General features: G+C 42.1%; 1 protein-coding gene across 4 annotated transcripts in view; it reads left to right on the top strand.

Annotated features, from left to right (window-relative positions):
* Positions 1–12,150, top strand: part of LOC121636753 (helicase with zinc finger domain 2-like) — a 39,021-nt gene that overhangs the window by 15,608 nt on the left and 11,263 nt on the right. For all 4 annotated transcript variants that reach the window (XM_041980536.1, XM_041980537.1, XM_041980535.1 and 1 more), the window contains exons 5-9: positions 4,383–4,897; positions 4,989–5,612; positions 6,246–7,044; positions 7,133–7,208; positions 7,338–10,740. In XM_041980536.1, the coding sequence (XP_041836470.1) occupies positions 4,383–4,897; positions 4,989–5,612; positions 6,246–7,044; positions 7,133–7,208; positions 7,338–10,740 (5,417 nt within the window). The remainder of the gene's footprint in view (positions 1–4,382; positions 4,898–4,988; positions 5,613–6,245; positions 7,045–7,132; positions 7,209–7,337; positions 10,741–12,150) is intronic.

Genomic DNA, 12,150 nt, shown 5'->3' with positions numbered 1-12,150 from the left:
ACAGTCTCAACGGTCCAGAGCAAAGCTCCACACCTCTGTAATCTAAATATGAAGCCAATGTCTCTACACAGCTCAGAGACCAGGTTTTATGTGAAGCTGATTTGTCTGAACAGGAACCTGAAGTACTCAGCAGGTTATCTTCTGGTTACCTTTTTTTTTTTTTTTTTTAATTATTTTATTGTATTTTTAGCTGTCCTTTTCCAGCATCGTGAAAGCAGAATGATGGTCTGGTTGGTGTGTTGTGCCAAACAAATTTGCTGTAAAGAGGAGCCTTTTGGATGTGAGGCATCCCTTGAATCTTAAATATTGTTCCTTATTATTTTAATAATTTATTTTTCTTAAAATCTGTTTATTTCCAAATATATACATTGACCACTGGACTGGACACCAGAAAAGAGAGGGTGAACAGAGGAGAGAAGGGAAGAGTAAAGAGAGGAAACAGGACATGAAGAAACAACTGTGCAATCAAACGATCCATTGAGCCATTTTCTAGTGGGTGTGTGTGCGTGTGTGTGTGTACAAAAGGGGTGAGTTGTTATGAGGGGCCGTTTGAGACATTATTCAGAATTACCCTCTCACAGACACATGTGAAAATTAAGTCATTCACACATTATACTGAAACCTCTCATATATTATACTGAAATCATTCATACACTATAGTAAAACCTCTTATACACTATACTGAAACTGCCTCTTATACACTATACTGAAATGCTCTCACATAATATACTGAAATGCTCTCACATAATATACTGAAATGCTCTCACATAATATACTGAAATGCTCTCACATAATATACTGAAATGCTCTCACATACTATACTGAAATGCTCTCACATAATATACTGAAATGCTCTCACATACTATACTGAAATGCTCTCACATAATATACTGAAATGCTCTCACATAATATACTGAAATGCTCTCACATACTATACTGAAATGCTCTCACATAATATACTGAAATGCTCTCACATAATATACTGAAATGCTCTCACATAATATACAGCTCCCTGTCTCATCCTTGACTCAGTGTTTGATAAAGGAATTTCTCAACCCTATGTTACTGTTATTTGTCAGTGTTTAAGTCAGTGTTGAAGCACCCTGCTTATGTAACTGAGATAGTAACTGTGTTGTTGTATTTATAACGTTATATTAAAATTTGTGGCCGGGACACGGACATTTTCAACTTGTCATCTTGTTTGCAGAAAGCATAGCAGGTGTAGATTCTGTTCAATGGCAGTGGGATTGTTTAATTCTATTGATGTGGTCATGAGTTTATGATGACCAAGTGAAGCAGCTGGCTTTTTCAATACTATACTGGCCTCAGCAAATACTATTAGAGGGGTTAGGTCTAACACGACAGCAACCGGATAACTGACAGTAGAAAGTCTGAATGAGGATACGCTAACTAGCCACCTAGCATAACTCGGCCATTAAGATATGCAGTGATGTCAAAGGAAGACCTGGACAACACTGGACAACATACTCTTCATCTGCGTTTGGAGTATTCTCCAGGATATGCCTCACAGTGCTGTTAGGTCTTCGTTTTACAGCACTGTATATCCCAATGGCCGAGTTATGCTAGGTGGCTAGTTAGCATGTCCCCATTCAGACTTACTACTGTCGGTTGTCCGGCTGATGTCGCGTTAACCCTTAAAAGTCTCTGCTGAGGCCAGAATAGTATTGGAGATGCCAGCTGCTTCACCGAGATTACTTCCAGGCGAATGAACAAATATTAATACAGCATAAGTCTTCGCAAAACATCTGTCACGATGTTCTCCAACTTCTTCTTCTTCGGTTTGTTTTGAAAATGCGCTCCTGTTTTTTTCTACTACATGACTTCCGTTTCAACTGAAATGACTTCCTTTTCAAGTTAAATTCGCTCTCACACACACTAGTAGAATTCCTTTCATACATACTAGTAAAATTGCCTCTCACACACACTAGTAGAATTCCTTTCATACATACTAGTAAAATTGCTTCTCACACACACTACTAGAATTCCTTTCATACATATTAGTGAAATGCGATTTTTGAAATCTCACTATAGTGTGTGAATGATTTTAGTATAGTGTTTTAAGAGTGTTTCAGTATAGTATATAAGAGGAGATTTCAGTATAGTATATGAGAGCATTTCAGTATAGTATGTGAGAGCATTTCAGTATATTATGTGAGAGGCAATTTTACTAGTATGTATGAAAGGAATTCTACTAGTGTGTGTGAGAGCGAATTTAACTTGAAAAGGAAGTCATTTCAGTTGAAACGGAAGTCACGTAGTAGAAAAAAACAGGAGCGCATTTTCAAAACAAACCGAAGAAGAAGAAGTTGGAGATCATCGTGACAGATGTTTTGCGAAGACTTATGCTGTATTAATATTTGTTCATTCGCCTGGAAGTAATCTCGGTGAAGCAGCTGGCATCTCCAATACTATTCTGGCCTCAGCAGAGACTTTTAAGGGTTAACGCGACATCAGCCGGACAACCGACAGTAGTAAGTCTGAATGGGGACATGCTAACTAGCCACCTAGCATAACTCGGCCATTGGGATATACAGTGCTGTAAAACGAAGACCTAACAGCACTGTGAGGCATATCCTGGAGAATACTCCAAACGCAGATGAAGAGTATGTTGTCCAGTGTTGTCCAGGTCTTCCTTTGACATCACTGCATATCTTAATGGCCGAGTTATGCTAGGTGGCTAGTTAGCGTATCCTCATTCAGACTTTCTACTGTCAGTTATCCGGTTGCTGTCGTGTTAGACCTAACCCCTCTAATAGTATTTGCTGAGGCCAGTATAGTATTGAAAAAGCCAGCTGCTTCACTTGGTCATCATAAACTCATGACCACATCAATAGAATTAAACAATCCCACTGCCATTGAACAGAATCTACACCTGCTATGCTTTCTGCAAACAAGATGACAAGTTGAAAATGTCCGTGTCCCGGCCACAAATTTTAATATAACGTTATAAATACAACAACACAGTTACTATCTCAGTTACATATGCAGGGTGCTTCAACACTGACTTAAACACTGACAAATAACAGTAACATAGGGTTGAGAACTTCCTTTATCAAACACTGAGTCAAGGATGGGACAGGGAGCTGTATATTATGTGAGAGCATTTCAGTATATTATGTGAGAGTATTTCAGTATATTATGTGAGAGCATTTCAGTATATTATGTGAGAGGAAATTTCAGTATAGTGTATAAGAGGCAGTTTCAGTATAGTGTATAAGAGGTTTTACTATAATGTGTGAATGATTTCAGTATAATATATGAGAGGTTTCAGTATAATGTGTGAATGACTTAAATTTCACATGTGTCTGTGAGAGGGTAATTCTGAATAATGTCTCAAACGGCCCCTCATAAGTTGTGTTACGTGATCATGCAAATGCAACATGCACCCCCTAAGGATTAGAAGCAGACCGAAAGGGCCCCCAGCACCGGGCAACCAGCAGCCACCACAGACAACAGAACTGAGACAGGGAAGACACTGCACCTAGACAGACGGACAGACAGACGGACAGACAGAGGATGCTACATATAGCTCATTGCTGTACTAAAAACAACTACGGCTGATAAGTACAACAAAGTGATATTTTGGTGAGAATGAGCTCCAGCTGCAAGGATCGCTGACTCACATTTGGAGATTTAATTTATTCGTCTTTCTGACGCTTAGATCAGCCTGTTTCATCATTAACTTCTTGTCAGTAAACTTTGCTACTATTTCATACATGTACCTCAGCAGTGTCACAGAGCTTCACAGCTGATCGTTCTGCTCCCGTGTCCTCAGAAAGTTCAGACAACAGCCGAGCTTTCAGGGTCTTGTTTTAATTCAGCGGACCTCTAATAACATCATTCATAATCTAGTTTAGTTCAGAGCTAACATGTTTAATTGTAGGTGCATTTCCTGTTTGCAGTAACCATCAAGTTTACTCTTAAAAACTGGAGTATCTTACTGATGTTAGGGGATATAATGACGAAAGATGTCTATTTTTAATCAGCTGATCTTCACACTGTCTGCTGACAGAGTTTTCAGACATAACACACACACAGATCTCTGCTCATCCTCTAATACATTGACTGTAAATCGAGGCACAAGATGTCCATCTTCTTTTCATCCTTACCTGTTTCTCTCTCTTTCTCTCTTTCCATCCTTAGTTTCTCACTCTCCAGTTCTCCCTCACTCTGTCTCATCACCATGGCAGCACAGTTACTTGTTTGTAACCTGAAAAGAGTCCAAGATGTCTAATGTCAAAACATTCATTTCTTTTGCTCCACTTCCCTGAATTGTTGATGTTCGAAAGTGAGTGTGAGAAGCTGGTGTGAGGACAGTCGTCTTGCCAGAGGTTTAAATGTTAACTGTTGTGTTTGTGCAGAGACAGCTTGTGCACGTGGGGTTGTTGAAGCAGGAACCAGGAGCTTGGTTCAGCCTGGATGACAGCAGCTCTGTCCAGTGTGTCTACTTGTCAGATCAGCAGATTGTCAGCGGAAATGGGACCTACTCCATCACTGTGTCATTTACATCTGTCCACCCAGGCCTGTATGAACAGTGGTTAGTCATGGACTTTGACATGAGGCCGGTGCTCCTGAAGAAACTCAAAGTCAGAGTAGGCGAGTTGTCATCAGATGAACCTGAACAGCCAAGCTCATTTCAAGGAGCCACCTTTCAAAGTGTAGAACGCTGGAACAGAGGGAACAGGGTGGTCATCCCCTGTTCATCCAGGACAGAAGAACAGGAGGAGCTCCTTAAGAAGTACAAGCCCCAACAGATGAATTACATGCACAAATCCTCCCACAATAAACCAACACCTCTGACCAAGGACAACTACAGAGAAAAGATGCACCAATTCCTGTATGATGAGGAGCAAGCAGAGGACCAGGTGGTCTCCAGGTAACATGCTCATGTTTACAAGTTCTCATTTACATCTTTGGAATTTACTTGTATTCACAAAAAGGCGTTTCTTTTTCTCTGTTTACTTCAGGCTAAATGTTTGTGGAGTAATGACAACAACAGACAAGTTAAACAGTGCATGGCCTCCTCCAGGAGAGCTGTTCTGTTCAGTGCCAATTCCCTGTAACCTCACAGTGGAAAGCCCTGAGGGACTGGTACTGAAACGAAGCATCCGCTCAGCTCTGATAGCCCCTTTGAACTCCCATCATCCAAACTCTAAAGTCTATGAAGCCAGCGTTCTGACATACAGAACTATCAGAAGCCACTTGTATTTGCAGTTGTCTAAACAATGCTGCTCTGATCTGAAGCTCAGAGGCAGTGAGTCGCACCAGGTGGAGGTTCAGTTTCAGTTGGACCGCCACAGCTTCTGCACCATGCACAAAGCTGTAGACCTCCTTCCTGACACAAGCAGAGTTCTTCCAGACCTTAGGAAGTGTGGTGTTCCTGTCAGCGATGTCGCCTACAAGGAGCTCAACCCAAAGCAGCAATCAGCAGTTGCCTTCACTGTGGGGAACTGTGATGGGAAACAGTCTGTGGCACCTCTCCTCATATATGGACCTTTTGGAACAGGGAAAACCTTCACCTTAGCAACAGCTGCCATAGAGCTTTGCAAGCTCCCTCACAACAAAGTGCTGATCTGCACCTATACAAACAGGTAAGTCACCATTCAGAACGTACTCAGATGTTAGTTCTTTAATTTTTCTTCTGTCAGACTCAGACACACCAACAGCCAAAATCAAAGAATGAACAGCCACAAACTTGGCCAATAACACTGATTCAACTTTACATTTATATTGTAATGAAATGAAAAACACATTATTTCATTTGTTATAGAAAGAAAATCTTCACAAAAGGGCAGCTCCTTCACAAGAGGGACACAGGAAACTGCTGAACTGATGCCAGTTAGCGTTAGCAGCTGCAATTTTGCCTTTCACAGATCTCTCTGAGTGAGAGGTGGACTACATCTGTCTCAGGACCAAAGTAGAGAAAGGCCACATAAACAACTACATATGCTAACACTCACATCTACTGTTAGCTTCAACTAGCATGCATGTTGTTGGGCTGCAGGAGAAAACCTGAGCACTTGAAGAGAAATAGAAACTCCACATTCTTCTTTGCATAACACAGGAGCTCCAGATCAGTCCCACCACAGAACCTCTGTACCTTAGAGGGTAAAGTAGGGGTGCTAATGGCCCCTTGGTCCCCATTTCTTGCATTGCTGCTTTTTAATTCCAGATTTTACTTTTGAATAAGATGGTCTAATACTTGTCATTTTTCTCCCTCTCAGTTCTGCAGACCTGTACGTCAGAGATCACTTTCATCCTTTCATCAGAAAGAACCAAAATGGACTAAGGCCAATTCGAATAAAAGCTAACAAACATGGCAGCGCTTTTTCTGCCACTGACAAGATCACTCTGAAATACTGTTTCCTCTCAGAGGACAGACAGCATTTCCGGCCACCTACTAAAGCAGCCCTGGATGACCACAACATAGTCATAACTACCACAACAATGGCGAGACATTTTCATGAGCTAAAGCTTGCAGTGGGATATTTCACCCACATTCTCATTGATGAAGCCTCTCAGATGCTGGAATGTGAAGCCTTGATGGCTCTTGGTCTTGCAGGGCCAAACACTCGAGTGGTCTTAGCTGGTGACCACATGCAAATGGGCCCCCAGCTTTTCTCAGTGGAAGATCACCGTCGTTCAGATCACACAGTCCTGACTCGCTTGTTTCATTACTATCAAGGCCAAAAGTGTGATGCAGCCCAGAGCAGCCGCATCATCTTCAGTGACAATTACCGTTCAACCAAAGAAATAGTGGAGTTTGTGTCCACCCATTTCTATGTTGGTAAAAACGATGTCATTACAGCTGCTGGAGATATTCCAGCTCCTGCAAATGGCCATGCCCTGAAGTTCCGCCATGTCAGGGGGAAATGCCTCTTGGACACTATGTCCATGTCCTGGTACAACAGACAAGAAGTTGCTGAAGTGCTCAAAGCCGTCAAAGATATTCTCACACACTGGCCACCAACCTGGGGGCCCAAGGCCCAGACATCCATCTGTATTCTGTCAGAAGGTTTCCAGGTAAAAATCCTGCCTAACATTTTTTGCATGATGTGTTGTTAGTCAGAGCTGTAACCATTTCATTACTTCTGTTTGTTTTGATTTACAGGTTCCACAAATTAGGTCATCACTCTCGAGTCAATGTCTCTCTGAAGTCAATGTTGAAACTCTTGCAAATGTCCAAGGTAATTTTAATCTAAATTCAGGCCCCCTGCACAATTATTCATTATGTTATACAATAAGAAAGGCAAGAGTCAAACTGGACCAAAGTCACTATCATTTTACATATAGAAAACTCTGCTCTGTGTCAACAGGAAAACAGTTCAGGGCAGTCATTCTGACAGCTGTACAGACACGTGACAGCCTTGAAACATCCCACCTGCCTGGTCTGCCACTGTTCAATGATGCCCGGGTGTTAAACACGGCCATGACCAGGGCTCAGTCTCAGGTGGTTGTAGTTGGAGATGCTGCGGCCCTCTGTTGCTTTGGAAAATGCTCACGAATCTGGAAGAGCTTCATAGACCACTGCATCAGCAACAAGAGCATTGCACCGCTACATTACTCCAAAGACTTCTTTGAAAAAGATGTCATGGAAACTTCTAGGTTTCAAAAGGTTGAACATGTGGATGAGAGCAACAGTCTTAGCGATGCAATTCTTCAGGAGCTGAAAGATGAATATGAACAGCTGAAAACAGAGTACAGCTCAGATGAAGACATTTCGGGATGTGAAGACTCAAACCAGAAGTCAAGGGAATCATACAAAGTGACTGATGTTCAGAAAGATCTCTTGGAGTTATGTGAGAAATATCCACAAACGTACAAGCGAGGAAAGTTAGTCAGGGAGTTATACAACAGAGGTTATGTTGTACCATTTCATGACCAGACCAGACAGATCAGTATCCAGGGGAGAGCAAATCTAGGGAAGGCGTTCACAGGAGACGAAGTGGTTGTACAAATACCAAGTGGGAAACAGGCAGCAAGGGTGGTTAGTGTCATCAAGACAGATGAATCTGCACGTGAACTGGTTTGCTTTCTTGAGGGTGCGGATCACAGCAAGACAGGAAATAACGTTTCAAGCATTTTTATCAAAAGAATGATGGTACCCTTCAAAAGAAGTGCACCTAAAGTTTGCATTCTGATCAGCAAAAAAAAACGCAACTTCATACCAATATGGGAGGAAACTGAAGGGTACAGGACCATCAAAGAATTTCTGCCTCTGAAAGAAATCAGAGACAGTGTCTTTGTAGTGCAAGTGATTGGCTGGAAAGATACTTGTTTCTATCCTCTGGGGAATGTAACAGATATTCTCCCAAAAACTGGACCTGGGAATGACAGGTTTTGGCTGCTGAAAGAGGAGTTTGGAGTTGCAGCCACCCCAGCTGAAACCACTGAAGGCCTGTCCATGGCAGATCAAGATGCTTCATATAGACAGAATGAAACAAAGACTTTCACTTTCACTGTTGATCCAGCAGAAGCAGCAGATCTAGATGATGCCATCAGTGTCAGGGATACAGGAGACCATTATGAGTTGGGAATCCATATTTCAGATGTGGCCAGTTTTGTAAGAGCAGGTAGTCCATTAGATACGAATGCAGAAGAACAAGGTTGTACAAAGTATGGTAAAGGACAAAGTCCCATTCACATGTTCCCTGAGAGCTTGAGCACTGGATGCCTCAGTCTTCTGAAAGATCAGGATCGTAGGGTGATCTCACTCATGTTCAAAGTGCAAAAGGAAACACATGAGATTGACGGTAAGCCCATATTTCAGCTGTCCATGATCAAATCTGACAGGCAGCTATCTTATGAAGAGGCTGAGGACATCATCTCCCAAAGATACAAAGAAAAGTGCAAGTTTGATACACTGGAGGACTGTGTCAGTGTGGCCTACTGCTTTACAAAAGCCAGAAGGAGGAGTAGACTTTCAGACTGGGCTTATTCTCAGTGTGATGACAGATTGCCTGGGAAGCGCAAAGCTCATCTGATGATTGAAGAAATGAATGTGTTATTTAACGCACATGCCGCAGACACTTTGCTTGATTCCGACAGAACCAGGTCCTACATCCCACTCCGCTGTCAGAAGGAACCAGATTCCGACAAGATAGAAAATTTCAAGAAGGAATGTGGAAAATTAATTCCATTGTCTTTTCATGTGCGGCCCAAAGTTAACGTTGATGAACAGGTCGAAGGACATGAAAGTTTCCGCATACTTACTGAAGTGTGGGAAGATATTCTGTCAGCTGTCAGAGCTGATGATGTAGACAAAATGGTGGACTTGGTGGCTGCAGATGACATTCATCCTCTGCTCCAGCCAGTCATCAATCAGTTCAAACGATGCTGCAGTAAAGCGTATGTCATGCGCTCAAACTCCTCACCTGAAGCACAGGTTGGCCATTATTCTCTGAGTTTACCGGCTTATACACAAGCTTCATCACCCATAAGGCGCTACATGGATATCATCTTGCAAAGACTCCTGCACTCAGTCATATGTGACAAGCCTGTCCAGCACACTCGAACAGAGATCACAGGTCTGTGTAGTCAGTTTGATCTCAACATCAAGAAAGCCAAAGATTATGAGCAAAAGACTGAGCAGGTCTTCTATGCAGTAAGCATGAAGACACAAAGTGCCCCAAAGTTAGCGTTTGTTGTTTGTGCGGATCAGGAAGCAGGCAGTTTGGCCATTTCATTTCCTTTCAACAGGAATATATTTCCTGTTACCATGTTGGTCATGTACAATGATTTACAACTAGAGGACCAACCGATTTCTGACGAAGCAAGTCGCAGCATCACACTCAAATGGAAGAGACGGATCTATGCAGCTGACTCCATGCCAGTCCAGGAGCTGAATTTGATGCCAGCTCATGGTCCATATGTTAAGGTTCCAATGACAGTATGGAGAAGTGTAAGTCAAGCAATTGAAGAGAAAAATTTTGAAGATGCAAAGTCTCTCTTGATGAATGCTAATGCAAGGAATCAGATTATTTTGCCCCCACGCTCTGCACCTCCTCTTCCCCAGACTAACACATGTTCCTCTGAGGTTCAACAAGCTTCCAGCAAACAAAGTGAGCATTGGGTTGACATTCTCCTCCAGCTGCAGCCAGGTGACACTCTTAAGGTCCAAATGACCTCTGAGGAGAAGAGAAGTTCCAGCATACCCTGTGTTCAGTTGGTGCACATCAGACCAAAGTTTGAGATTTGTGTAGACCACGTCCACAGCCCCATCACATGCTTCTCCAAAGTTGCTCATGATCTATCGAGGACCGACTATGCTGATATTGAGCAGTATGTGCATATCTGGAAACCAATGTGTAAGATGGAGTCTGCCTCCACTGCAGTGGACGAAAGCGACAGCATCATCATCGAGAACCTGGTGGTGAACCTTAGACAAGAGCAGACTGGCATGCTAACAGGAAACTTCTTCCTACATGAAAAGTGGATCAAGGAATGGGTCATCGAATGCAACCTTGCACAGTGCTTTTTGTGCATACGAAAAAGAGGTCTGAAGTTGACATCAGTGCAGGAACACTCTGCACAGGTGGACCCAAAAGAGTATACGTGGGTGGCCCACGGTATCACAAGGACTGTGGATGAAAAAAAAAATGTCGGAAGCAAAGTGGAGTTCTATGCCAATCACTTGCCAATGGAAAACATTCCTGATTGTGTTTTTGAGAAAGACACTCGTTTCACAGTTGAAATAATCCCAAAGCTCCTGCCTGACATGTAAGTTTAGCCTTGTTTCCACCAAGGGGTCCAGCTTGGGATGGGACAGTTTGGTTTGGTTTGGTTCAGTTTGATTCAGTAACTGTAATCTCTGTTGAGTGTCCATAGGCAGGGTATCAGCCAGATAGCGATAGATGTACAGCTACATAATAGCATGGCGCCACAGCAGCAGGACACATTCCTTGAATTATAACGAAAAAAAGCACAACCCAGAAACACGGGAGAGGAATGCTGGACATCCAGCAGTTTGTGTTCTTTCTTCTTGATACATGGCTTTGAACAACAAAAAAAATCCTCTATTTTTTTAAACATTGACTGTTCTCGCTTAGTTCTTATTGCTGAGTCACACAGGAAGTGATGATTCTTTCAACCAATCAGTGGATTTCAGTGTGTCAAGCTCCACCTTTTAGGATAAGATTAGTAAAATTGGGACCTCAACAAAAAAGTCCCAAAAAAGTAGGATGGATCAGATCGGAAATTCTAACACCATTCCCAATTTTTGCCTGTGGAAATGTAGGAGAATGTGAACCAACTGCAGTTTGGGAAAACGCTGCTTTTTTTAGATGCATCGCATTGTGGACGTTGACAATACAAAGTCAATGTACAAATGTAAAAAAAAATCTATTTTTAAACCATAAATTAATAACAGGATGTTGAAGAACATAAAAGTTAGAACTAGAAATTGTGGAAGTTTATCAGCCGGACCATCTGTGGCACGCACATAACAGACACCCTGGCTGAGGATGAAGTCTTACTAGTACCTTCTGCAGTAACAGCTATTCTGTGGGAATACTTTAGTCTCTATGGGCAGCTTTGTTTGCTCAGAAAGTTTGATTTGTTTGGGGAGATGTGAATGAATGAACTCTGATGTGGATCAAAGTGAAGTCTAGTCCACCAACAAACGTAGATTCGGTTGACTTCAAATTAACCAAATACAGGACGTGGACTACAAAGCAAAGGGCATTGTGGGTAATCACAACCAAAACATAAACGCATGTAGAACAATAGCCAAGAGAAATGTCTTGTGGTCAAACCTGGAAAAACATGGTAAAAGTTCTGATAGAAATATGATCAACTCAAGACCCCTAGGATCTCTTGCAGCTACATGTTTTACTCTGATTTGGTGGAAACAGAAGTTGTATTGCATTAACCAATAGATAAACCAGTTTTCTTCTTCTCTGGTTGTCACAACAAATGAGAAACCATGTTACGTATTGCCACTTGTAAAGCAGTTGTCACGTGGTCACACAAGGGAAAAAGATGCATCATTAATTGTTTTATAATCACATCACAGCCACCTGATTTGGAATTGAATTCATTCGTGATGTTTCTAAAGAGTCCCACTACTAATACTAACCTGTCCTGCACCGACCTGAATCTGTTGGTGGAAACAAGACTTTGATTTTCGCT

The sequence above is a fragment of the Melanotaenia boesemani genome, chromosome 3 (assembly GCF_017639745.1).
Source record: "Melanotaenia boesemani isolate fMelBoe1 chromosome 3, fMelBoe1.pri, whole genome shotgun sequence".
Classification (NCBI taxonomy): domain Eukaryota; kingdom Metazoa; phylum Chordata; class Actinopteri; order Atheriniformes; family Melanotaeniidae; genus Melanotaenia; species Melanotaenia boesemani.
This window is presented reverse-complemented; position numbering and strand designations above follow the sequence as displayed.